Source organism: Macaca fascicularis, chromosome 7 (assembly GCF_037993035.2).
Source record: "Macaca fascicularis isolate 582-1 chromosome 7, T2T-MFA8v1.1".
Classification (NCBI taxonomy): Eukaryota; Metazoa; Chordata; class Mammalia; order Primates; family Cercopithecidae; genus Macaca; species Macaca fascicularis.
This window is the reverse complement of record NC_088381.1, coordinates 45171327-45198107: the sequence shown is the minus strand read 5'-3', so window position 1 is coordinate 45198107 and position 26781 is coordinate 45171327. Positions and strand designations below refer to the sequence as shown.

The window sequence follows — 26781 nt, the reverse complement described above, 5'->3', positions numbered from 1 at the left end:
TTAAGTGTAAGTTGTTTTTTGGAGGAAGTGATCCCAGAGAGCACTGTCAAAGCAATGAAGAAATAAGACAAGGAAGGAAGCTAAGGGTACAGCAGTGAGCCGGTTACCACTCTGTGTGACTGGGGTGCAATCCCACTGGGGACTCTTGGGAGATTGTTGGAGAACACGCCTCAGAGTGGTCCCTTGGAGGGCTGGGGTACTTGTCCATCAGCTGTCATCAGTCATTGGTTGAGGATTGCTTCCATTAATGCCACACCATGCCCAGTCTGCTGAGAGGTGCTCCAGGGGCTGGAGAACACCCTTGGGCTTTTAGTTGGAGGCCATAAGATCTGGCTTTCACGGAAATGGTGAATGCCAAGGGAATATATTGGGGTGTTGACAGAGACTCAATGCCATCCTTTCAGAGGGAATAAAAAGACCCAGGGTATGCTGAAGGATTGAATGAAGTCAGGTAGAGCACGCAGCATAGTGCCTGGTCCACGGTCAGGGCTTCATCAATGATGGTTATAGGTCCTGTTATTCATATTTGGGGGATGCTGAGTACTACCTAGACAGGAGTTCATGGTTTGTTTTGGAGAGAGGTAGGAAAGAAAATGAGGAAGGCAGGAGTAAGCCCCCATTAAATAGGGCCTTGAAGGGCAGGCAGGGCACAGATTTGATCCTACGAGCAGCAGGGCTGCGGGGTGGTGCAGGGCACTCAGGTGAGCAGAGGACATAGCACCTGTGGAGCCCAAGATGGGGAAAGACATCATCTTTATGGGAGCTCAAATGATGGCTATGAAAGCACAAGGTGCCTTCGGGGAGTGTGAGGAGGCATCTGAAAAATCATCCACGAGGCAACGGCTCCTCCTTCACAGAATCTTCCTCGACTGCTAGAAAGGCCACAGGCTTCTGTCCTCTGACTGGTGTGGACACAGTCCTACCCTAGTCTCCCCCATCTCCTGCAAGTCTCCAAAGACTTCTTATTACCTATCAAATGAAAGCCATACTCCTCATTATGACATTAAAAATCTCCTACAATGTGACTCCAAATTATTTTTCAATTCTTTTTATCACTCCCTCCCACCACCCCCCGCACAAAATTTAATCTCCCCAAAGTAAAGAAAAAGATTAAAAGCTTTATCAGAGCCTTATGTATAGCCAGAGAGTGTCCTCCAGGGGATCTGTCCCTGGCATTTGAGACAATGCTGGCTGTAATGACTCATAACCCTTAGGCAACATCTGAAAGTGGGAGGAAGAACCAATACTGCTCTGAGAAATAATGGAAAATGGTATCTTCAAAATATTCGGGGTCATGTGTACATCTGCGGTTTACTTAAGGAGATGTTTCTCTTCTTTAACATGGATTTGATTGTGCCGGATCTGAAGAATATTGTTTATTATTGCTGCATGTGTATGTATGCATGCATACACATGTGTGTGTGTGTGTGTGTGTGTGTGTGTGTGTTCCCGTCATGCCCACCGAAAGCCCACAGAGAGGGGGCAAATGTGTACATTGCCTCCTCTGCCAATGGAGAGACTTATAGTTGACCAGACTTAGACCAAAGAAGTAGCTTCCAAAGGAGTCGGGAATCATGAGGCAAACTCCCTTTCTCCAAATACACCAGAGGGAGCTTACCCTTAAAGGGGCGGGAACCTGAAACTTGGGTTTATGCTGTTCTCACACTTCTGCCACCTCTGACTATTCCTCACTCCCTGGAAACAGCTCAAATGCTGACTTTTTTGCACAGACTCTGGTACGCTTGCATTTCCTCTACTTAGAGTGTTCACTTCACCTCTGAAAAACTACTCCCAAGGCCCACTCTGAGGTGATCTCTTTCTCTGGCCCTCCTATGTGCTTCTCTGGCACTCTGTTCACACTTCTATTTTAGCCCTTATCACAGTCCCATTTACCATCCAGTGCCAAAAAGCAATGAAACCAAGTGGTTAGGAGCTTGGGATCTGGAATCAGGCAAGACCAAGTTCAAATCCTGGGTCATCCTTTTATAAGTTCTGAAACCTTACCTCACTGATCCTCAAGTTCTTCCTCTGTAAAAGTCAGGTAGTAATTATACCACTTTGTAAGGTTGTCATGAAGACTAAAGGAAATATGAAGAAAGCATCCAGCTCAGTAAGTGATCAATAAATGGGAGGCGTTGTTTTGATTATTACCATTCATGTTTGTCTCCTTTCCTAGATTAGGAGCTTTGTGGAGAGGCAAGAACACATCTGGTTTGTCACTCCATCCCCAGGAGAGTGCCCAGTAAATGCATTAATAGAATGGCTCAACTCCTGCTCCCTTGCCAAGCTGCACCCTTGGTCGTGAACCCTATGCACTGTGGGAATTCCTCATTCTGCTGCATGTCTTGTTTCACGTCATGACTGCTTCCCAAGACTGTCCTCTTTACCCCTGTGCAATGCATCCAGATCCTCACTTTCATGGCTTCTCCCAGACATCTCAGCCCAGCCCAGGACCAGGATGGAAGTCCTGGAAACCCCCTGGGTGGTGCTGAGGACTGAAGGAAATGATGCAAGAGTTGCAGTTAGCCCATACTAACTTCTCAATGGAAGGTATTCTTCACATTGCTGTGGTGACATTCAATTCTGATGTGGCTCTTCCAGTCTGGTCCACTGTCAAGGTTTTAGCCCAGCTAAACCCCATCAGAAATGACCTCTCAGTTGGAACATCCACTGACACCTCTAGACTTTTAAAGCAATTTCTATTCTCTCATACCCTTTGACATACTTTTTCTTCAAAGAGATGTTTCCCTATCCATCCTGCGTGTCTGTCTGTGCTGTGGCCACACTCCTTCCCTTTGATATCTTTACTGCAAATGCTGTACATACTTGTGGCTTGAGAAATGGAGATCACAAAATAACTTTTTAGATTCAGTATAGGTTTGTGTACAGGGCTTGATCCTTGTAGAAATTCCAGTCACTGACCCGCAGGCACAGGATTAGGAAGAATGGCGGCATCCACCCCGCTCTAACATTTCGGATTAGACTTTGAAGTGGAAGGTGGCCGGGACAAACATACACTACTGGTGTAAACACACTTCTTCAAAGTTAACCTGCTTCACTTTGTTGTTGGGGATGAGACCTGGCATGACAAATAAAAACCAAGGGACACCCTCTAAGCACGCTTGTGCGTGACAAATGCAGCCACTTCCTATCACAGAAGTCATTGGTCCAGAACAGTGGCATGCATCATTCAAACAGCAGATAACAAGGCAATCTGGTGGCCTTTTTTTTTTTTTAACTTCTTTTTTTTTCTTTTCCCTTTGGATTTATTATATCACTTTTTGGCAGAAGATGTGCCTTCTCAGTAACTGTAAGTTTGCTTAAGTTTATCTTTGAAAAAAAGTTTGCATTTCCTAAGCACAAAACAACTCATAGTACAGAGAGGAGGTAAGATCCGTGAGGGGGCCCCGCAAGGGCAGAAAGGAGCCTGGAAGCCAGGGAATGCCTCAAGGTGGAGCCCCCAGGCTGACTATGGAGATTGGCTGCACTGGAGGTACCCGGGAGCAGGACAGAGAAGGGTGGAGAGAAATAACCAGAGAGTAGAAGAGAGTGAAGAGTATTGGAAAAGAAAGTTGGAGAAAGTAAGGCAGAGGGCCCAAGATAGATACAGGGAGACCAGTTCATCCCAGTTTGCCAGAGATGGTTCCCCAATGTTGACAGTGAAGTCCTATATTCTAGAAAAGCTCTTAATCCCAGGCAAACCAGGACAATTGATCACCCGAGGTCAGAGAGGTGAAAAACTCAGAGAAAGGTTAGAAAGAGAGACACCTCTCTGAAATGAGTGTAGATCAGGGCACCCCAATAAATTTTCTGGAAGAAGAGTGCATTGGGGCCAGGTGTGGTGGCTCCTGCCTATAATCCCAACATTTTGGGAGGCCAAGGCAGGCGGATCACTTGAGGTCAGAAGTTTGAGACCAGCCTGGCCAACATGGTGAAACCCCATCTCTACTTTAAAAAAAAAAAAAAAAGATACAGACACATGCACATACACACACAAATCAGTCAGGCATGGTGGCGGGCACCTGTAATCCCAGCTACTCGGGAACCTGAGGCAGGAGAATCACTTGAACCCAAGAGGCAGAGGTTGCAGTGAGGCAAGATTGCACCACTGCACTCCAACCTGGGTGACAGAGCAAGACTCCATCTCCAAAAAAACAAAAAAGAATGCATTGGTCCTAACTGAGCCAAGGCCTCTGTCATCAGTGCTCCAGATCACTGCTTGTTCTCCCTCCCAAGAGAAGCCAAGGTCCTCCCAGAGAAGCATGCTCAGACTGAAAGCTTGGGAGCCACAGAAGCTGCCCATAGGACCTGTCTCTGAGCTGCATGAGCTCATGCTCATGCAGTCTTGGCCTGAAATGCGCACTCCCTCCACCCAGTTGGGATGTTGGGATTAATTCTCAATCTGCTGTCAGAATGCTGGGTCCCAATCTCAGTTCTGCCACATAGATGATGTGGAATCTTGGGTGAATCTATTGCTACTTTGAGCTTAGATTTTTTAGTAACCATGGATTTGTCTGTCCAGTATACTTCACCATCCCCCTTTTCCTGGTTCCTTTAGGAAAGTCCTCCTGTAATATGTGGTTTTGGTGGGGCTGTCAGTCATGGAGCCTTTCTCTTCCCAAGTCATGGGGCTGGGTGTGTGTCCCAAACTGAGCTAATTATAGCACCATATCCTCTAGACACTAGGACTGGTTCAGGGGTGGGCATGAACCAAAGCCCTAGACTTTTCTGCTGGTTCTACTAAAGGGAGACTGTCTCTCTCGCTTTAGAATCTATAAAGTATAAGCTTCGGACTGCTAGACAGACAGAGAAACTCTTCTGCTGCAGGAAAGGAAAATGGAGTGAAGCAAAACTAAGAGAAGACAGAGAGAGAACAGTAACATTGATTTGAGAGCCTTGATCCAACCATACCTGCAGACAGAACACCTTTGCACTTCCTAGTTACACGACCTTTTACATTGTATTTTCCACTTCAGTTTGATTGTGTTGAATTTTTGTCACTTGCAAGTGAAAGAACCTTCAACTACACAATCTCTTTATCTATAAAAAATAAATATAATTTTGTACAAGACTGTTGAGTATTAAATTAAATCATAGATGTGAAAGGGATTTCAAAAATAATAAAACACTATACAGAGCACTTGTACATTGTTGGTAGGAATCTAAAATGATGCAGCAACTGTGGAAAACAGTTTGGCAGTTCCTCAAATGATTAAACATAAAATTACTATATGACTAGCAATTCCACTCCTAGGTGTATACCCAAGAGAACTGAAAACATACATTCATACAAAAACTTGTATGAATATTATGCTAACATTATGCCATGTTAATGAATGGTAGAACTGTTACCAGCAAGACTGGCAGCACAAATGTTCATAGCCACATTATTCACAATTACCCCAAGTGGAAACACAGAAATAAGCATCACCTGATGAATGGATAAACAAAAGGTATGTTACTTGGCAATAAAAAGGAATGAAATACTGATACATGTTGCAACATGAATGAACCTTGGAAACATCATGCTAAGGGAAAGAAGCCAGACTCAAAAGGTCACGTATTGTATGATTTCATTTATATGAAATGTCCAGAATAGGCAAATCCATAGAGACAGAAAATAGATTTGTGGTTACCAGGGACTGGTGGGAAGGAATGGGGAGTGGCTGCTCATGGTTACAGGGTTTCTTTTTGGGGTGATAAAAATATTGTGAAATTAGTGAGGATGATTTTACAATCTTGTGAAGATACTAAAAACTACTGGATTCTATGGTACAGTTTATGGCATATGAAAAAATAAATTAAAACACTGAGTATACGTAAAGAATTATTATTATTATTCAACAGAAATCACAGCTTTCATAAAGCCCTTCACCAAATTCTCTGCAGTTCTCCAGCCTTAGAGTCTGGATTGTGCACTTGTCACTCATATGCTGCTGCCTTGGGTGTGATTTAAAGAATGTTTAAGAGTGATGAAATAATAAATGGCTTTAAATAGATTAATAAATAACAGATTATGATTAAATAAATAAATACGTGGTTATGTCTCGTCACCCTGGCTGATCGCCAGCTCCCCTAGTGTGGGGTTCTCCTCCCGTGTGTCCTGCAGAGCACAGGGGCACAGTAGGCGCTCTGTAGGATTTGTTGAAAGAACAAATGAGGGCACACCTCTCCCCCCTCCCTCCCATCTTACACAAAAGCACACAGATTGATCCCAAGGCCCCTGTGAGGACCGTGAAGGTGAATGAATGGTAGAATTGTTACCAGCGAGACCAGCAGCAGTGCAGCTAGGACAGCCACCACAGCGCGCCCCTTTAGCAAGCAGCGTGCAGATTCTAAGCGCAAGCTGCAGACCACCCACACGTCAGAAGTGCCTGGGGCACCCACTAGCATGCCTTGATCCTTGGGGAATTTGCATTCTTCGCACGTGCTCCAGGTCATTCTGATGCACCTGGAGATTTGTGCAAGACAGGGACGTGGGCTGCAGCTCATTCCCTAGCTGTGAGGGTGTTCTACATTCAACTCAGCTGGTTTAAACTCAACTCAGTAAAGGGGACTCACTGTCACATAACTGATAAGTCCCAAGGGGGAGCGGGATTAAGGGGTGGCTTCATTCAGAGGTTCAACAAGATCCTCCATTCTGTCATCCAGTGTCCACCTCATCTCGAGGCCAGATCTTCCTTCCCTACCCTGACCCTGTCAACTTCTGAGCTTACAAAGTTCCTTGTCCCAGCCTGGGAGAGGAGGCAGGAGAGGGAGAGGGGAGAAGAGAAAGTTAGTTCATTTGTTTGTTTGTTCTAGGGGCTCTTTCAGAAAGGCAAGAAAGCTTGCTTCCCGGAAAACCTTTTTCTTTTGTCATATTGCCCTTTCTGAAACTATGGGCTGGAAAAGGCAACATACTGATTCATTTCAGCCTGAACCGCATGCCTCCCTACACACACACACACACACACACACACACACGCACCAGGGATGGAATCGCCTTCCCCAAGTCTGTGGCTGAATGGCAGAGGTGAAGATACTGAAGTAAAACCCAGATAGCCACCCGAAAGAGAGTGAAGTTGGGAGATGAGCACAATGCCCACTTCTCTTATGTTAACCTGAGTCTTCTCAAACTCCAGCTCATCTTCAGGGGCCCTGTCTGAACATCATCTCCTCTGGGAAGCCCTTCCAATACCTCCCAGATAGAACACTCTGTCCTCTGTGCACCCACACACCACCTGTACTCACCCATCCATCCACCCACCCACCTACTTTGTTCTTGGGTGTTGGGGGCTTAGTACTCCATTGTGAACCAGAGATTTGTACCCTGTTGGTGTTTTCAGTCTGCACAGGAGAGAAAAGTTAGTCAAATAATCACACCAATTGATGACTAGCTCCTCTGCTAAGCACAATGAAGAGAAATGAGGGAGAACGGGCTGGGGAATATCAACATGTGTCTGGGACCCGACCTGGTGGGGACGGGAAGAGGGGGTGAAGGAAGCCTTTCCTGAGAAAGTGAGGAAAAGGCGCTGTGCTGTGGCTTTCCTTGCATCCTGGCCATCTTACCCTCTGCCTTGGCTTACTCCATTGCTGGAAAAGCCAGCCTCCACACGCGCGATGGAGGTCCACGGCCTGGATTTAAAGCTCTTGAGATAAATGTGCATTGAATTTAACTGTCGGTGATTAGAAGGGGGAAAGAAGGTGGCAGGGTTCCAAAGAAGAGCTTCATGTTAGGGTAAGAGGGGGTGCACGGTGTCCCTGGGTGCTTTGGAATGCCTCAGGTGTGGAGGCTTGGGGAGTGGCAGTGGAGACGAATCTGCACGTATTCCAGGGTCCGAAGAAACACTGTAGCCTCTACAATTCAAGCCTCAGGGTGCGGGGAGACACCGGGATGTCTCACAATAGACCTTTGAGGGACATCCACTCACTTGGCCAAGGGAGACCTGAGTTCCAGCAGGTGTTCCTGAGTCAGCTTGGGTACCCTCTGAGTTTTGTGAATCTCCTCTTACTGGGAAATGGGAATAGAAACCACTTTTCCTGAACAGAATCTGACTGAGGCCGTGCGGTGCTACACTGGTGAGGGGGTTCCCAGGAGCGGTTCTCTGGAGTTTTCTCCAGAGGCTGACGTGGGGTTGGCGGAGAAGGAGCGCTGTCGAGGCGCGTCGAGGCAGCGCGCCGCCTGCCCAGGTGGCCCGGAGCCCGAGACGGAGTGGTGTCCGGCGCCCCTCCCCGCCGCTCGAGCCCTCCCACTTCCTCTGAATGAGCCGCTGCTGTCAGGGAGCCCGGCGCCCGGCGCAGTGCAGGCTGCAGGCGCCGCGCCGAGGAGGCTGCCGCTCTGGCTCGCCGCCCCCCGCCGCCGCTGCACACCGGACCCCGCCGCCGCACCGCGGGCCATGGACCTGCCCAGGGGCCTGGTGGTGGCCTGGGCCCTCAGCCTGTGGCCAGGTACGTGCCCACCCTCTGCCTCCCCTTGCCTCTCGGAGTCCCTCCCTGGGCCCTCGGGGCTTGGATCCAGCGGCCAGCATCGGGACGCGACGCTCCTCCCAGGGTCAGACCTTGGCTGCTCTTGGGGACGTGGGTCCCCCAGGGACTGGCCCTAGTCTAGCGGTTCCGTCAAGTTTCGCAAAAGAGGGAGGTGCGCGGAGGCTGTTGAGAACCGGGACTCTGATGTGTTTGGGAAGAGTTGAAGAGGCTTGAGTTGAAAAGCGCCCAGAGCTGGTGGCCCTCCTGGGCGCCTTGGGTGCCTCCAAGGCCCACGCCGGGGTTCCCGCACGGCTGCCAGGGGCACTCGGGTGTCTCGGGAGCGCCGCAGGCGCGCGGCCCGGGCTGGGGAAGCGGACAGCGCCGAGAGAGTGTGCCCCAGCTGCCCTCCCTGGCTCGGGGAAAGCATCTCAAAGTTTGGAGAGCTGGCGCGGCGGCCCCGGAGGGCTTGAGGGGTGGGGATGAGGGCTGTCCAGAGTCCCTCCGGCCAAAGACAGAGCAAAGCCCCTGGGCTACGGCCGGTAGGCGGGGGCTAGCCCTCGTCGGCCCGGCCAGCAGCGGCGGGACCCAGCCACGCAGCGTAGGACCCCGGGAAACGTTACCTGATACCGGGGGTAGGGACCCGGCATCGCCTCCCAACCCGCGCTCGGAATTATGCAATTATTCAATAATCTGGGGAAAGCCGCCGTCGCCTAGACGCGCGCCGCCGCCTAATGCACTCCAGGTGTTTGGGCGCGGCAGGAACCTCCGGCCCGAGGGGCGCATGGCCGGGAGCGGGAGGCCAGCCCTGGGCTCTCCTCCCTAGGGTACCCCGGCCCCGGCCGTCCCACGCCGGGCGCCCCGGTTCCACCCTCCACGGGGGCGGCCGCCAGTGACGCTGTTCTGTGGAAGGCGTCCGAGTGCTCCGGCAAGGGCCAGCGCCTAGGTTACTGGCCAGGAGTGGGCGCTCGCCCTTGCCTTCCCTTCTGCGTGGGCTCCAGGCCCGAGCTGGGGCCAGTAGTGGGGGTCAGATGCGGTGGTAGTGGGAGAGGTGCCCTCAGGGAGCTCAGGTGGAGACCATCCCGCAGCCGTTTGCCCCAGTCCCCGGGTACCACGCAAAGCAAGTCCGCCCTCCTGTCGGTCTGCAGAGGAGCTTCTCAGAGGGCCCATGGTTGAATGGGCCTCTGGCTAGTGGACTCCTAGAGTCACAGTTTAAAACAATCATGGATGCATTGAGTTGTGGGAGCTTGGAAGGGAGAGCAGGGGAAGAACTGCCACCAGGCCAACATGCATCTAGAAGCCAGCTGCGGAGGAGGCCAAGCCCATTTAGGTGCATTTAGACAGCAGGGGAGAATCTTTTCCAGGAGCCGTCCTCATATCACTCGAGATCCAGCCACAAGAAAAGAGACGCACTCCTGTGTGACTCCAGATAGGTGGCTCCATCAGAACCTTGGGAAGGAGTGGCCGCCTTAGGGGCTAAGGACAGCCTGGACCTCAGGAAGCTAAGAGCGATGGCTTTGGAATCAGACCTGGCTTCCACTTCTGGCTCTATATCCCGCTAGCTGTTCAATATAGGACTGGTAATGCAACCTTTCCAACAGGTTTCCTTATGTGAGGAATGGAGACACAAATTCCTTGTCAGTCAAGTTGTCAGGATACAGTAAGGCACTGTAAGAAAGGCCCTTAACATAGGGCTGGGTGCACAGTAGGCTTTAATCAATGGTTGTTAATGTTATTGCTACTCAAGGAGGAGGGGGTGAAGAACAAGGACATTAAAGGACCTCTGAAGACACAGGATTTGTGACTCAGAGCTCTGCTTATATGGCAAAAACCACTCCTGAGTTACGTCTGGTCAGTTGTGTTCTTGAAATATGGGATTCATTAAACATATCAATCAATGTTGGAACAACGACATCTGCTTGCAAGGAGCTGGGGGTGGGGCCCAAGCATGTGTGCAATCTGGGTCTTGCCTGTAACTGAGAACAAGCCAAGGCCAGGGAAAGCTAAACAGAGGCACGAGGGCATGAATGGCATGGAGAAACGAAGGGCTGGGTGTTCAAACAAGAGAAGTTCAATTTCGGCCAGATTAAACAAGGAAGTCTTCCTGGAGGAGGAGATACCATTTGAACTGGCCCTGAAAAAGTGTGTAGAGTGTGCATGGGCCTTAAAGTGAGAATGTTCGTATTTTGGAGTGTTATTTTCTGAGACTAATTAAAGAAGATGATGAATATTTTTAAACCACTCTGGTCAGTGTGGACTTTGAAGACCAGAAGGGTCTCAAAGATCACTGGGTTCATGCCTCAGGCTCCAGGACAGGACTGATGTTGATCTCTCATCCGTGCATTGCATGGATTCAATGTGAGGATTACCGGGAAGCTTGTCTACTGGTGATGGCAGTTTGTCTGGGCAGGGAATCTGTCAGAGGCCACATTGAGAGTGAGACCTCAGAGCATCTACTCTCCCAGAGCTCCCAGGGCTCCTGCTGCAGGCTGGACAGCGTGATGGGGTAGACAAAACTATCAGGAAAGCCTGAAAAAAGAAGTAATCAAGTCCAAAAAGAGAGGAGATCAATTGACCAGAGCTTTACAGTCATAACCTATCTGTAGTAAGGGTGATGATTCTTAGAAGCGTAATCTTTGCTGAGCACCTGTTATCTGCCAGGCTCCATAAAGACACAAAGTGAGATCAGACACAGTGGAAGGGTGGAGGCCCTGGAGTTTCACTGCCTGGGATTGGCCTAGGCCCTACCGGTTAGGGCTCTGTGCCCTTGGCAAGTTACTCCATGGCTCTGTGCCTCAGTTTCCTCACCTACAAAGTGGGGGTAATAATAGAACTTAGAGTCACAAAGATTAATGCTTAGAAAGTGCTAGGCATGTATTAAGCACTCAAGGAGGTTGTCTTTCTTCTCCAACATCATCAGCAGCAGCAGCAGCACTCAAGGTTTTGACTCTTCAGGATCTAAGGACACAGAGATAGAATTTTCAAACTCACGTTCACAAGAGAAGTTTAGAGGAAGTGCATTGAAGAATCAGAGGAGATATACATGCCAGGGCCCCAAATAAGTTAAGACTTTCCTAGTCCCTCCCTTAAAGCCTTGGCCCAAACTCTTGATCATAATAAGAACTCAGGGATGTTGTTTTCTTTGTTTGTTTGCCATCGGGGCTGTCTTGAAGTCAGTATGCTGTTGATGTGGATGTATTGTGGTGTGGAAGTGGAGAAAGCCTATACCATGCAACATGGCCCTTGTGGGTGGAGGTCCTACCCAACATAAAGTATCCTGTGGAAAAGCACAGTGCTAGACACCACGGATGTACAAAGGCTGAGGTCCAAGACCTGCTCCCAGCCTCTCCTTCCCAGTGGAGAGCAGGGAAGAACGGGAAGTTTGTCACTTCACCACCCCATTGCCCACCTGCTGGGAACTTGTCAGCCAAGCCCCTCAGCTATCATTAGCTGAGGAGTTTCTGGATCTTTCCATGTCATAAGCGGGTCCTGGAGTCTCATTCTTTTTCTACTTACTCACCATGCCCCCAACTCTACCCATAGTGGACCCCTAGAGATGGGATGTCTATCTCCACGCTCTTCCCACCATTCCCAGCCCATCCACACAGGGCCGTGAGCCCTGGAAGAACTCAGACAGTATCTTACCTCTCAACCTTGCCCTCGCTGAACCTCTTTTTCTACCCTCCTGTAGTGGGGAGCTCTTCCTTCTTCTAACAGCAGGGACCTTCCCTTCCACTCTCCCTCCCTTCCACCAACACCCCCAGCTCCTATCACTTAGGATAAAACTATGTTCTAAGCTGAGCTGGCTTGGCTCTTGCTATGTAAAAGGGAATTTGGGGAATTTTAAAAGCCCCTGTTTCTTCGCCACAATGCCTGACTTTGGGTGTTATTGTCTCATCATGGGCTTCCAGAGCTTACTTTGGGAGTCAAAGTCGAACATTGTTCTAGGATCCATCATAACCCTCCCCAGGCAGTGATGGGCTCTGGCTGACTCAGGGAAAGTCAGCTGCAAAATGAGCCTTAAAAATCCTCTAATACAGTTCAAAACTGGTATCTCTGCTAATCCTCATCACTGAAGTCCCCTTCCCTGCCCACCCACTCCCCACCAACTGTAGGCTACCATCAAGGATTCGTAGCCATTTGGAACTTTTCCCTAAGCAGTCGTGAGCTCCAAAGACACCCACACATCTTCAGCATGGAGTGCTTTCTATAGGAGCTGTGGTCCAAGGGCGACCCTCCACAACCCCATCATGCAGATACTAACTGTGTGAATTCTTCATCAAATGCCCATTAAGTTTGTTACCACTGACAGGAGAAGGAGAGGAAGAGACTGGTGTTGATCATCTTGTAAATCTAAAATAAGTGAGCTGCAAAAAATTCCGTGGAGAGTTTTCATACTATATACTTAAGACCTGAGTCACAGGACGTGTGAAATCCCACCTGGAGGAAAAAGTCAGTGAGGCCAAACCCCCTCCGTGCTGTTTCTCACTTCCTCCTTCACTGAAGCACTCACCAAGCAGAGAAATAATCAGCATATGTGTGGGCTTAGGACCCAGACTGCCCAGATGCAAATTCTTTCTACCCGGGTGACTCTGGATAAGCACCCCAGGCCTCATTTTTCTCAACTGTAAAATGGGCAGAATAACAACTTCATAGGACAACAATCAGGTTAAATGGTCCATATGTAATTCATTTGTGTCAAGTGCTGAGAACAGTGTCTGGCACCCAATAAACCCCCAGCTAACAGAAGCATTATTACTCTTCCCATCATTTAATATTTGATTGATGCCAGGCACTGTGTCAAGCACCTTCTCACATCTCAGTAAGGCCTTGCTACAGTTGCACGAAGTCACTACTACAATTCTGCCATTCCACTACCGGGTTACACATAGGAAGTTAAATGGCTTATCCAAGGTCATGTCGATAGCCTAAGAGGCATTGTCGGGATTTGTCTGATCCCAAGGCCACTGCTTTTTTTTTATTTTATTTTATTTTTGTTTTGAGACAGTCTCGTTCTGTCGCCCAGGCTGGAGTGCAGTGGCATGATCTCAGCTCATTGTAACCTCCATCTCCCAGGTTCAAGTGATTCTTCTGCCTCAGCCTCCTGAGTAGTTGGGATTACAGGTCTGTGCTACAGTACCCAGCTAATTTTTGTATTTTTAGGAGAGACGGGTTTTCACTATGTTGACCAGGCTGGTCTTGAACTCCCGACTTCAGGTGATCTGCCTGCCTTGGCCTCCCAAAGTGCTGGGATTACAAGGGCCACTGCTTTTAATCCATGCACCATACTCTCTTCAGGAAATGGACCTTGAGAGCACAGAAAGACAGTAAGTTGTCCTCGTTGAAGGAGCTGTCTTCAATAGCTGAGGAATTGAGGAATTGGGGAATTGTTGGGGACAGTATGCAAACAGCCACCCCCACAGGGGCACCAGTTTCTAGGCCTAGCTAGACAGTGACTCCTCCAACATGATGCTGGCTTGGTAGAAGTGGTCCTCCTATGATGACTCATTATGTGAGAATGTCTCTCCCCCTTCCCTCTCCCCACCCGGCTCAGGGCCCACCGGGCTCTGCCACCTGCCCTCAGGTGCCCAATACTCTGGAACACTGACTTCCCAGGGGCTGTCATTCCAGCCCATTCTCAGAGTCAAGGTTTGGCGACCTTCTCCTGCCTGCCCCGCCTGCTCCCATTCCGCTAATCAGAACCTTCTTTGAGCTTCAGGCCTAGCGAGTTAACTCATGTTGAACCACACTAATAAGTGATGACAACGTGATGTGTTCTACCCAGAGGGATTTCCATTTCAACTGGCTGTGCCTTGAGCCCAAGGAATAAAGGGCTAATGGTGGGATGTCAGGCACAAGGGCCAGCCAGCAGATGAAATAGGTGAGGCCGGAAGACCTACCTGGTGTAGTCCAACCACTCAGCCCCCTGCTCCATCACTGGTCAGATACGTCCTACCCCAGCCCCTCTTGCTGATGGGCAGCCTCGTTCTACAATGTAGAAGAACCCAGCTTGTGGCTTGGGTGATGCAGCTCTAAAGCGGGCAGAGGTTTTTCCACGTGGCATGTGGGGTGAATTAGGCAAGTTGCTATAGCAATGCACTCCGGGATTCCAAACAGGATGACACAGAGAAGGGGTTCCTGCCTGCGCAGCTGGTGCTGACAGCTTTCTTCCCCCAGCAGCATCACTCGGCTGGGCCAGACAACCAGAAATCCTGACCCTGCGGATTTTCAGGACCCATTTGTTCCCTGAAGATGAGAGGACTGGGCCTCGGGAAGGCCATGGAAAAATTGTGGAATGGGCAAGTGGGTGTAGCTCTCGACAGTCTGCAAAGAGCACTCCCGATATTCCTTCTGTCAGTCAGGCCAGGCCAGGTGAGGCCAGAGGTCCTGCTGAGACAGGTGTGTTCATTAGATGGATGGAGAAACTGAAGCCCTTGCCCTCACCTCCTCCAGGCAGAAAGGCACAAAGCAGTCTCCATTCCCTCTCCATCTCCTGGAATTGCTCTCTCCCTGTCACTCAAAGCCACCTACATTCAGAGATCGGTGGCCATAATAAAGTCCCATCAATAGGTTGTAGACAGGGTTCTCTGAGTTTATTCAAACCACATATGACACATGCAGGACCAGTTACTTCATCTGAAGGACCCAGTGCAAAATGAAAATGTGAGACCCCTTGTTCTAAAATTATTACGAATTTCTAGATGGCCACAGCAGAGTATTCACCAAGTGCAGGGCCTTTCGGAACACGAGGCCCTCAGCCACTGTACAGGCCAAGCGCTCATCAAACCAGCCCTGCTTACATGGCTCTCCCCACGGGCCTGTTGTGTGGCAAGGAAGACACCATGATCCCACTTTACAGATGAAAAAAACTGAGTGGCCTGTCCATTTCACCAGCATGTACTGAGCACGCACTAAGCCCCAGGCACCTCCAAGTTCTGGGAATTCCAAATCAGATAAAGCGCAGTCTCTGCCTCAAGGAACATGCAGAAGGCGCCCCACAGATCCCACAGACTGCAGGGCTCACCCCAAACACTGGTGTATATGGAGGGCAGGGGTGTCCGTGGAGCAGTTCTAAAGGCACCCGCCAGGGCCGTGAGGTCATTTTTAAGCCATGGAATTAAGATGATTCTGTCTCCAGTTATTGCCCCAAGACTTCTTTGGGAACCTTTTTAGGGGATCTCTGCATCCTCAACACTGGGCTCTGGAGCTTCCACCCTGGCAGACTTGAGAAGCTGGGACTTAAAATTCCTGGCCTTTCGGCAGCCGCAGGTATTTATATTGGCATGGTCCTCCAGGGTCAGCACTTCTAAATAAGGGGTGACTCCTGTTCACCTGCCCACGTGGGCCTCCCATCTCATTCTGGCATGGAATTGTAGAGGGTCAGTGCTAGGAGGGAAGGCAGGGACCAGCAGATCCAGTGGTCCTTCATCCTGGGTGAGTGTGAGAACAACGATGTAGAAGAAAACTGTTGTGCCGGCCCCACCCCAGAACACATCATCACTCTCCACATTGGGGCCAGCAGGGACACTTCTCGAAGCTGTCCAATAATTCTAATGGGCATCCAAGATGGAGGATCACTGGTATAATGTAAACCCAGTCCCCAGTCAAGCAAAAAAAATAAAAATAAAAACCCAAACACTCTCCAGGGAAGGGAAATGACTTGCCTAGGGTCACACAACACCCGTGGTAAAGCCAAGATTTAACCAGTTCTCAGTTCTCCTGACTCTCAGTCCTTCTGGGATTGCCCAGCCTGCAGTGCTACGGGCTTCACAGCTGGGTTAGGCTGGAGACACAGCTTGAGAGTTCGAGAAACTGAGTGCAAGGTGGACTTTGCAGATTGGAGTTGGTAGGTGGGGAGTGATTCATTGGTGATACTCTCCGTGTCCCCTACAAGGCATAAGCTACTTGATCCCTGTGTGGTCCCAAGGGGGAGACCAGGAAAACCAAAGAAGAGCTACAGATAGATTGATTTGGCTAAGGATGCCAGTCAGAGCTGTCCACAGACAGATGCACCAGCACTGGGGCAGGGGGTTATGGGAGGTGTTGGCAGGGGTTGATCGAAGTCCATTAGGGTCATTCCAACCCTGTGATCTTGGGCTCTGCTGAAGTTGAAGTGAGGGTTCAGGCAAAGGAATCACCTGACTCGGGATGGGACACCAGCAATGACAAGCCCAGGCTGGGTGAGGAAGGAATACTCCATCAGCAAGAAGGAGGCTGGCCTAGGGGGTGGGCTGAGCAGGGGGACTCCAGGACCTCCCTGAGGTCCCCAGCTCAGGTTTCATTGTCCCTCTTGCCCCCATTCATCCAGAGCTTTCTCCACAGCCGTCAAAGTGAGGCTCAAAAACAAACGAAGTTGTCTTCCTTTCCTCCCTAAATCCTCAGTGACTCTCTACTACCATTGGGTTGAGTCCAGACTCTTTGACAGAGCCAACCAGACCAGGTAGGAATGGCCTACACTCAGGACTCACCTCTAACAGAGCCACACGTTTGGGCACGGGCACGCCCCAGCAGCAGCCCCAATGAAACCGAGCTTCTTAGTTTCTTAAACACACTGAACTGTCACTGGCTTTCACTCCTGTTGTTGCCTATGTCTGATTCTACCCTCCCCCTCATTTCTCCTGGCTGCCCCCCACTTATTCTTCAGGTCTCTGCTTGGCCACCACTTCCTCCTGAAAACCTCCCGTGACCCCCTCAATCTGTCAAATGGGGCCCCACTTGTATGATTCCAAGGTATCCTGTACTTCCCCCACCACACAGTATTCCAGCTGACTGGACATCTCCCCTGCTGCAGAGGGAGCACCAGGAGAACAGGGACCATATCTCTAATCAGCCGCTGTAGCAGGTCTTGCACAGCGCCAGACATAGCAGGCACTCAATTAAGATGTATTGAAGGAACAAAAGAACTCTCTGTCCAAGTAAATGGAAAGCTATTTAAGGGCAGAGTAGATGTCTTAAATTTCTTTGCACATGCACTCCAGGAGGTGATAGCACAATAGCCTTTGTGAGTCAGGTCCTGGGAGGTGCTCTGGGGGATAAAAGATGAGAAGAGATAACTCCTGCCTTTCAAGGAGCTTATGGTTTAGCAGGAGAGAGATTTTTGGATAAATAACTACAATGCAAGGGAGGAAGTAATGACTACCAGACAGCTACAGATAAGGGACTCTGGGACTTGAGAGGTGGGAGAGAGATTGTTTGTAAATGCAAGAAGGACTGGGGCTGGCAGCAAGAGGGTTGGGTAGAGAGTTCACGTGGGCAAACTGCCTGAAGTTTGGTTGGCAGGATGCTGGAGTGTGTGCTGTGAGGAACGGCAAGAACAGAACAGTGGGCTGAGGCCACTGAGAGGAAACCGAAAGCCAACTAAGGCATTTGGGTTTAGCAGATGGGAGCCATGGAAGGTTTCTGAGGGAGAGCAGTGACATGTTCTATCTGTGCTTGGAGGAGCTTCCTCAGGTGGGAGGGGGAGGCTGGATACAGCAGGGCTACGATGGGGAGAAGGTGGAATGATAAGATGGCTACTGCAGCACCCCGGAAAGGGGACGCCAGAGTGAAGTAAGGTGGTGAGATGCAAAAGGAGTGAACCCAGGGGGATAGAATTTAACAGGGCCCGGTCACCAGAGGAGGAAAGGTGTCTGGGAGACCAAGGGCAGTGTCACCAACCTGAAGAGAGGTGTGAGAGGATGAGAGGTTTTACAGGGGAAGTTGAGTCAGGCCTGAACGATGACTTTGCAGTGCTCGTGGGCAGGTGGAGGTGGCTCTCAGGCAGGGGGGATGTTGCTTAGGAGCATGCCAGTGAGTAGTCGGACTTGGAGTGATTTGACTGGGAGCTTTCACACAGACGTGCCTCAGTGGTGCGAGCCTGAGTGAGAGGGAGCGCCCCACAGCACGGAGCCTCTGTCCCTCCACCCCTTTCCAGGCCCAGAAGCAGTGATTCATGCCCCAAACTTAAAGAGAACTCAAATTCTGACTTTAAAAGCCTCTTAGAGCAGAAGAAACCAACCAGAGGGCCAGGCCAGACCACAAGCCAAACGTCAGCTGTGGAATGTGCTTGCTGCTGACCCTGCTGTGAGGCCAGCCAGGGGCAAAGGCACCGGCAGGCTCAGCAGCAGGCCCTGCCATCGTCCTGAATATGGCCCAGTTGCCACCGAGAGTATCACTGCTCTTAACTCTGTTTTTAAGAATTTTTAATAAACACATAATAATAATTGTACATATTTCTGGGCTACATAATGTCCTCTCTTTTCAGCATGGATCTGTCTGCATTCTAGCCCATCTGAAACCCAGCCCCTCACCCCCACCCCCACCCAGGCTGGCCCCACATCACCCTTGTGTGAAGGCTCTGATCTCCCATCAGTCTTCCCCACTCTGCTCAGCCCAAAAGACAAAGGCCAGGAGTCAGGTTACATGAGGGGTAAGGGGACAGAAAAGCTCCCATGGCCTGTGGCGACAGCCCCCCTCACTGGCCTCCTTGCATCTGCCCTTGTACCTTGAGGATCTCCCACCCAGCAGCCAGATCTCTGCCACAAGAATGTAGGTCACATCATGTCATGTCCCTGCTCTGCTCCAAACCCTCCAGGTCTCCCCGCTTACTCTGAGTAAGAGGTCCCGTGTGATCTGGTTCCCCTGCCTTTCTGACTTCATCCTCTGTGCCTTCCCCACTGGCTCACTCCGCCCCACCCCCAGGGCCTCCGGGCTGTTCGTGAAACATACCAGGCACCTTAGACTTTGCACTTGCTGTTTCTTCTGCCTCGAATGCTCTTCCTGGAGAACCTCGCTCACTTCCTGCAGGTCTTTACTCCAACATGCTTCTCCCATTGAGGCCTTACCTCGGGCTCCTACCTAAAATTCAACCCTCCTGCATGCATTCACATGCATAAACTCCCCTCCTATACCCCTTCCCTGCTTTAGTCTCGCCAAGGCTTTTTTTTTTTTTTTTTTTTTTTTGAGATAGAGTCTCGCTCTGTCGCCCAGGCTGGAGTGCACTGGTGCGATCTCTGCTCACTGCAAGCTCCGCCACCTCCCGGGTTCACGCCATTCTCCTGCCTCAGCCTCCCTAGAAGCTGGGACTACAGGCACCTGCCACCACGCCCAGCTAATTTTTTTGTATTTTTAGTAGAGACGGGGTTTCACCGTGTTCGCCAGGATGGTCTCGATCTCCTGACCTCGTGATTCGCCCGCCTCGGCCTCCCAAAGTGCTGGGATTACAGGCGTGAGCCACCGCGCCCGACCTCCGAGGCTTTTAATACTATCTCACATTATTACCTGTTTTATTTATTCATGTTGTATATTGCCTGCTTCAATGGAATGTAATCTTCCTGAGAACAAGGATTTTTGTCTGTTGAGTTTCCTTATGCATTCCAGGGCCCAGAGCAATATTTGGCCAGAGTACACAAGTGATAAATAGTTCAAGAATGAATTAATCAGTCAGTTAAAATCTCCCCACCAGCCCGTCACAGTTGCTAGAAATCCCATTTACTAATCAATTACCCCTTTTAGATAAGCCAATCACCCTTCTTATGACCCCAGGCCACTAGGTGGGTACACGTTCATTCCTGACATTTCCCTGGCCACTTGTTATCAAAGGCTTTCTTTCCAGACAAGAAGAGGTTGGTGGCCATTGAGCATCACTTACTAATGGGCAGGGCAAGAAAGGTTGCTGAAGGGAGGAAGGGCCCTGGAAGGGAGGGGAACCTTAGAAAGGAGTAAACTGGCTCCCAGCAGGCAGTCCAGGTCGGCCCAGCTGGCCCCATGCTGTCCAGCACTATTTACTATAGCTCTGAGATGACACAAGGAGACAGGGGAATGGCCTTGTTTTTACACAGTGAAAACCTAGTTATATAATGGGACTTCCTAGGAAACAAGGGGCGGGGGGCATGCAGCAGGAATTTAAAAGGCCTCATTTCCCACAAAAGGGTAGTGATTCAGACATCATCCATATGCCACAGAATGTGGCCATGTTGTTTAGCACCCAAGAAGGAGCTGGGAGTGCCCAGAGAAGATGGTGGGAGCTGAACATAGACCCCAGATTACAGTCCAATCCCTGGGAACCACCAAACCAGAATCTGCCCTGGTGGCTTGGGAGATGACATGAAACCCATTGCACAGGTGGAGAGACTGAGTCTGAACTTAACAAAGTCCATATTAGGAGCCTGTTCCACTGACATAAGGTTTCAACACTGGTTTCGACACTTAAGTATGTGACCTTGGGCACATACTTGTTTTTTTGTTATACAAGTATGTATAACAAAAATTATAACAATATATAGAATGTATAACAAAAATTATAGAATGTATAACAAAAATTATAATGCTTACCTTGTAGGATTAATATAAAAATGAGACATAATGCCCCAAAACAAACAAAATGTCTGGCAGGGATGAGGTGTTCAGTAAACGTTAATGGCAACAGTAATACTAGCTAACATAGAAGTTAAGTAACTTAGCCAAGATCACCCGGATGATAAAGTCACAGCCTGGCATTTGAAGCCAGGCAGTCTGACTCCAGAGACTGCAATTCTGAGAGGTCGAGTGTCTTGCCCAAGGTCATACATCTGCTGCTAAACAAGAGAGCCAGAATCCAAACCTCTCAAGACTTCCATTCGATCACTTCTAATATAAACGTTTGGCCTTCATGTTTCTAAAAGTGCTTTAGGGGCTATGCTTCCATGCTGCCATGAACATTTCCTGAGCCAGAACCTCGATCCGGATTGTAAATCCAGATGTAACAGGAGAAAGAAGTTGACAACAGGGACTCTATTTCCAAACAATGGGTACACTCAGTGCATGGCTGGTCCTTCCTCATCCACAGGTTCATGAGGGGTCCTGGGCCTCAGGAGTTCCCTGAGAGGCCTCAGCACCAAGTGTCTGCCTGGGAGGGCCCTTAACAGAGCCTGAACATCCCAAACAAATGGCCACCCTCGGCTTGCATCCCTCCAGTGACGGGGGCTCACCACTTTGCATGGTAGGCCTTCATTTTCTAGCAAAGGCAGATGGAGTCATGAGCCCTTGACTCCTTTAAGGACCTAAAAGTAGCAGTAGACATTTGAGATGGTTTTGCAACCATGAAAAATTGGCTTGTACTGAAAACCAAAAAGACCTCTGCATAACCCTCAGAGAACAAAAACACTTGCACTCCCCAAAGTCCGCCATCCCCACCAAGCCTAGACAATGGCATCTGGTGGATCTATGTTAAATTCCATGCAGCCAGAGAACTTTTTGGATGGGTGTGGGTACATCCACTGGAGGGCGGGCCCGGCAGGCTTAGAAGGGAAGGGCCCCCACAATTCCTTTTTTTAGTTTGCATTCAAAGAGCAGGGCAGACTGGCCCAGTAGTTCTCTGGGTCCTCTTCACCCTACTTCCTCTCGTCTGAGGGAAAGCCCTGCCACAAATTGCATATCCTGAGCCTTGTCTTGCTCTTATTTTGCCCAAACACTCTGGGCTGGGGCACATCCCACATGCACAGGGCTCTTGATCCACACACCCATGACCAGCAGGAGACAAGCTTAGGAGTTGGAAAACCAAAACCAAACTGTCTGAGCTCTTTGAGATGGTTAGTATGCCAGGAAAGGGAGGGACTCACAGTCCAATTCAGCTCCATTTGAAATGGCCTGAAGCCAGAATCAGTGTGGGCAGGGCCGCCACGTACAGCTGTACTGGCTGTGCACTACATGATTTGCATCACTACAATGTAAACAGCATCCTCTGCAGTTGTGTAGTAAAAGTGACCTCAGGAAGGGGGTGGAGGGGGTAAAGGAAGTGGTAAAGGTGTACATAAATGTGCTTTTAAAAATCCTACACAGGGACTGAAATCATCTAGTCCTGTGTGTGCCTTTCACAGATAAGGCAACTGAGGCCCATGTGAAGTAAGAAACTGGTCCAAAGTTGCAAAGCAATTTAGAAACCATACTGGCAATAGAACCAGGACTTCTGAAGCCAAATCCAGTACTCTAAGTTCCTTCCCTCCCTGAGGCTCTGTCATTTTCCCCTTTAACCCCTTATTGGCAGGTTAGGGTCTTAGAAGCCTGAATATTTCTATTCATTTTTTCCTTCTCATTTAACAAATGTATATAGATCACCTATTGTGAGCTAGGCATTGTTCTAGATGCTAAGGATAAAGTGGGGAGACAGACACACTGATTCTGGCTCTTAGGATGGGATGGAAAGAGTTCCTATCATTCTTATTTGTAATATTTGCCAATTACCATGATGCAAATCCTCCTACCATGGTCAGTTTCAATTTACCAACATAACATCACTGAATGGGAAGATTGCACACAATCAGCTCTTGTATGCAGACTCCAGCACACATTGGTCCCTTCCTTTGTGAAACTTAAACTCCAGTGGGAGAGGATACAGTGTCCAAGCAGGCAGACAGCTCTCACACCCACCTGTGATTATTTTTAATTGTAAAACACATAAAGAAGATGCTGTGAGGGAGAAGAACAGATTCTCCATAGCAATGGATTCTCCTTTCTCAGAGGCCATGGCATTAAAACTGGAGGTTGACAAGGGGTCAGGTGAGCAACGTTCTTGGAGAAGAATGTTCCAGACAAAGGGGACTGCAAGCGCAAAGACCTCAAAGTGGGAAAGAGCTTGGTGTATCTGAGGAACAGAGAGGAAGAGGATGAGGCTGGAAGGTAGTAAGTGAGAAGGCAAATCCGCAGGGCCTGGTGGGCCCTGGGAAGGGTCTAGAATCTATTCTAAATGCAATGGAGGGACTCTCGGGGGCTTTAAGCAGAGCCAGGATCTAGTCGACACTGTTGAAAAGATCACTGTGGCTACTGTGAAGGGCATAGCTTGAAGCTGGGCAAAATTGGAATGAGGGACCAGTTGGAACACTCCAGTGCAAGTCCAGATACAAAATGAAGAGGGTGGCTTAGTCCAAGTATGGCAAAAGAGACAGAGAGGAATGGGCACACTGGAGAGAAACTGAGGGCTAGAACCTGCAGGATTTGCTGATGGGAAGTGAAGGAAAATCATAAGGAATGATTTCCAAGCTTCTGGCTTGAGCCATCTGGTGGGTGGTAATGCCATTTCCTGCAATGGGGAGAAAAACCATTTTGGAAGCGAAAACCTGGGTTCCTTTTCCAGCATATGAAATGTGAGATGCTATGAGACATCCAAGTGAAATGTCCTATAAGCAGCCAGGAAATTGATGGTGGAGCTCAAAGGACAGGCCTGGGCTCGGTAGGGTGAAATATGGGGTCCTCAGGAGCTCGGGCCACGTTGAGGCCAAGGTCCCACACGCTCGCTCAGAAAGAGCAAGACTCCGTCTCAAAAAAATAAAAAAATAAAAAAATAAAAGAAAAAAAGGAGGCCCATTTTGAACACTTTTCCTACACAGAGAAAATGATAAATGATGTAAGACAGAAAAATACACTAGTTTTCATAAAACCGTGACCCTTGTTTTTTTGGTTTTTTTTGTTTTTTTTTTGTTTTGTTTTGTTTTTTTTTATGGAGACAGAGTCTCTCTCTGTCGCCCAGGCTGGACTGCAGTGGCACGATCTCAGCTCACTGCAAGCTCCGCCTACTGGGTTCAAGCAATTCTCCCACCTCAGCCTCCCGAGTAGCTGGGATTACAGGCACCCGCCACCATGCCTGGATAATTTTTTGTATTTTAGTAGAGACGGGGTTTCCCATGTTGCCCAGGCTGGTCTTGAACTCCTGAGCTCAGGCAATCTGCCTGCCCCGGCCTCCCAAGCTGCTAGGATTACAGGCGTGAGACACCGTGCCCCGCCATGACCCTTGTTCTTGAAGGAGATGATCCATGTACTCTCTGAAGGCATGAGATGGCTGTCCGAGGCTCGGAGGAAAAACAGTGTTAATTACAGGCAACCTCAATGTGCTGTTTGCTGCTTTAAAGCTTTAGTCCTGTTTTCCTTGAGCTTGACATCTGCTTAACCAGACCATTGGCAAACTCCTGATTTCACAGAAAAAGATACAAAGGGCAGCCGAGGCTTTCCCCAGCCCTTGCTCGTTCTCTGTCTCCCTGTCTCTGGATGCTTCTGTGAAGGTCTCTGTTTCAGCCCGCATGCCACCTGCCCTAACGGCATTTGGTCTCCTCCACAACCCCAGCGAAGGGACCCTCACTCCTCCACAGGCTGCCCAGACCCTGGTTGACTGGTTGTTTCTGATTTGGAGAATTCTTCCTCATAAACAGCTGCAAATGCTTTCGATGGCTGAGGGGAGGCTGTTGTGGTAAGTCACTTGTTAACAAGCATTAGTTTATCTACCATAGAACAGGACATTGAGGGGATAGGACAGATAACAGGTAAGGCTTTTGATGAGATGACAAGACTGAAGTAGGAGGGAGGGAGGCAGCCCAGGGCCAGGGAGCTCCGAGGTTGCAGGCACCCAGTGTGTGTGATGAGGACGCGCCAGGGCCTGGCTGAGAGGGGAGGTGGAATTGACAGAGGACGGTGGGTGAATGGCAGGCTGCCCTGCATAGAGGGATGCTTAGGCCCTTCTTGGATGAATATCTGCTTAGGCCCTTCTTGGATGAATATCAAGTTCATCTGATAAGCTCAGCCCTGGCGGCAGGCAGCACCTGCTTCACTCTTTCTGAGCATCCACATGAAGGCCCACTGTCTTCAAGACTCTCAGCTGAAGCGAACCCTGGAAATCACCTAGTGCTGGCTCCCAGCCCCTCATGACACATGTAAGCTCCCTGCTTCCTGGTGTGTTCTTTTTCACATGCTAAACATTCGGAAGGACATGCGAGCACATCCCTATCTAGGGCTCCTCCTCCCGGGGAAGGTGGACACTGTGACTGCAGCTCCATGACACAGGCCTTGCCTCAAACCACTGGCGCACTCGGAGCCGCTCCCTGCCAGAAGCAGCAGTGGGTGTGGACTGGGGACATGCTGTTTCCCAAATGAGATAATCTCCCCCAGAGATCCCGCTGAGAAAGGAGTGGTGTGCTCATACCATAGGGACAGATGACGCTCTTCCACAGAAGCCCCCTCTGCCGCTGAAATCTCTTTTCCCTTCTGTGGCCAGTCTCTATCCAGCCTTCAAATGGACAGCACCCTCCATCTCTTAAACCCCTCCTCTTTCTCTAGACTCCATCAGGAGAAATAATCTCTTGCTCCCATTATTCCTCCCCATCTTCTCCAGTGAGCTGCGTTCTGACCTGCACAGAGGCTGGGGAAGCCAAGAGACACATCCGGAGGCGAGGAAGGCCGGTGGCTGGCGCTGATATTGTGGTTGGAGGAATAAGGAGCAGAGGAGACCCCACAGAGCTTCCCTCAGAGAAAAAGGCAGGGGGATAAGGCCCAGTTAGCAGAGAGACAAGCAGTGCACCCAGGAGCAGCCGTTTGGTAGAGAAGTAAGATGCTGACAAGTTGATCAGAGAAGCCAGAAAACAGGGGCGTCTTTTGCAAGAGTGAAGAGGAGGGATGCATCCCTCTCCTGGAAAGACCCAAGTTTGGTCAAGTTTTCTCTAGAGCATAGGAAGGCATCAGGATGGTAAGAACTGGCTTGGCATCACCAGGCTAGCCCCAGTGGCAGCCTGCAACTGTAGCACCCAGCTGGGTGCTAAGCCGTGGGGAGAAGGGTTACAGCTCACTTTCTTGAGGGGCTTGAGGCTGAGGGACACTTGTTTGGACCCAAGTGCTGGAGGGGAAGGAGGGAATGTCCTCAGTCCCAGAAGCCAATCTGATAGACTTGCAGAGGCACCGGCCATCAGCCTGCCCATGGGAGGGCCCCCAGTGCCAGTCTGCCTCCTCCTCCCCTCTGAGGGGAGATGGATTTGGAAATAAGCCCAGAGGAGGAGGAACACACAGACTCAGAACATCAGTACTGGAAATGTTTTTAGACCACCTAGCCCCGCTTCCTCATTTTCTAGAAGAGGAGACAGAGGTCCAGAGAGGGAAAGTATTTGTTTCAGGTCACACAGCCAGTCGAGAAACCAGCTCTTCTGATGTCCAGCCTAGTTCTCACCACAGTGGTCGCAGCACTCAGGAGGGGTTGTTATACTCCCATGTCCCCTTGCTGAGTCCTGGAACCAGCTGTCCTAAAGTCAGAAGTCCATCCTGTGGCCTTTGACCTTAGCATTCTGCCTTCCAGCCCCCCGTCCCCCCAGTGACCGTTCCTAGAAGACCTCAGGGAGACAGAAGCCTCTGTTGTTCCAAGGCCACAGTCATGCCTCAAGGAGCTGGTGCTCCCTGCCTGGCATCTGCCAGTTTTGAATTAAAAGGTGGTCTGATGGCAGCCATGGTGCCCTCTTGCCCACTTGCCCTAAGTCTCCTCATCGAGGTTTCAGCAGCACAGTCCAGCTCTGGGGCTAGGCTGAGCTTTCCGTGGAAAGGTGACCACATCGCTTGGATCCCCACCAAGGCCTC

General features: G+C 49.9%; 1 protein-coding gene across 3 annotated transcripts in view; it reads left to right on the top strand.

The window, feature by feature from the left end:
• Nucleotides 1-7826: 7826 nt before the first annotated feature.
• Nucleotides 7827-26781, top strand: part of ITGA11 (integrin subunit alpha 11) — a 133171-nt gene continuing 114216 nt past the window's right edge. For all 3 annotated transcript variants that reach the window (XR_012415093.1, XR_012415094.1, XM_005559903.5), the window contains exon 1: nucleotides 7827-8427. Coding sequence is in view for 1 of the 3 variants with exons in the window: in XM_005559903.5 (XP_005559960.4) it covers nucleotides 7998-8427 (430 nt within the window). In the remaining 2 variants the exon portion in view is untranslated. The remainder of the gene's footprint in view (nucleotides 8428-26781) is intronic.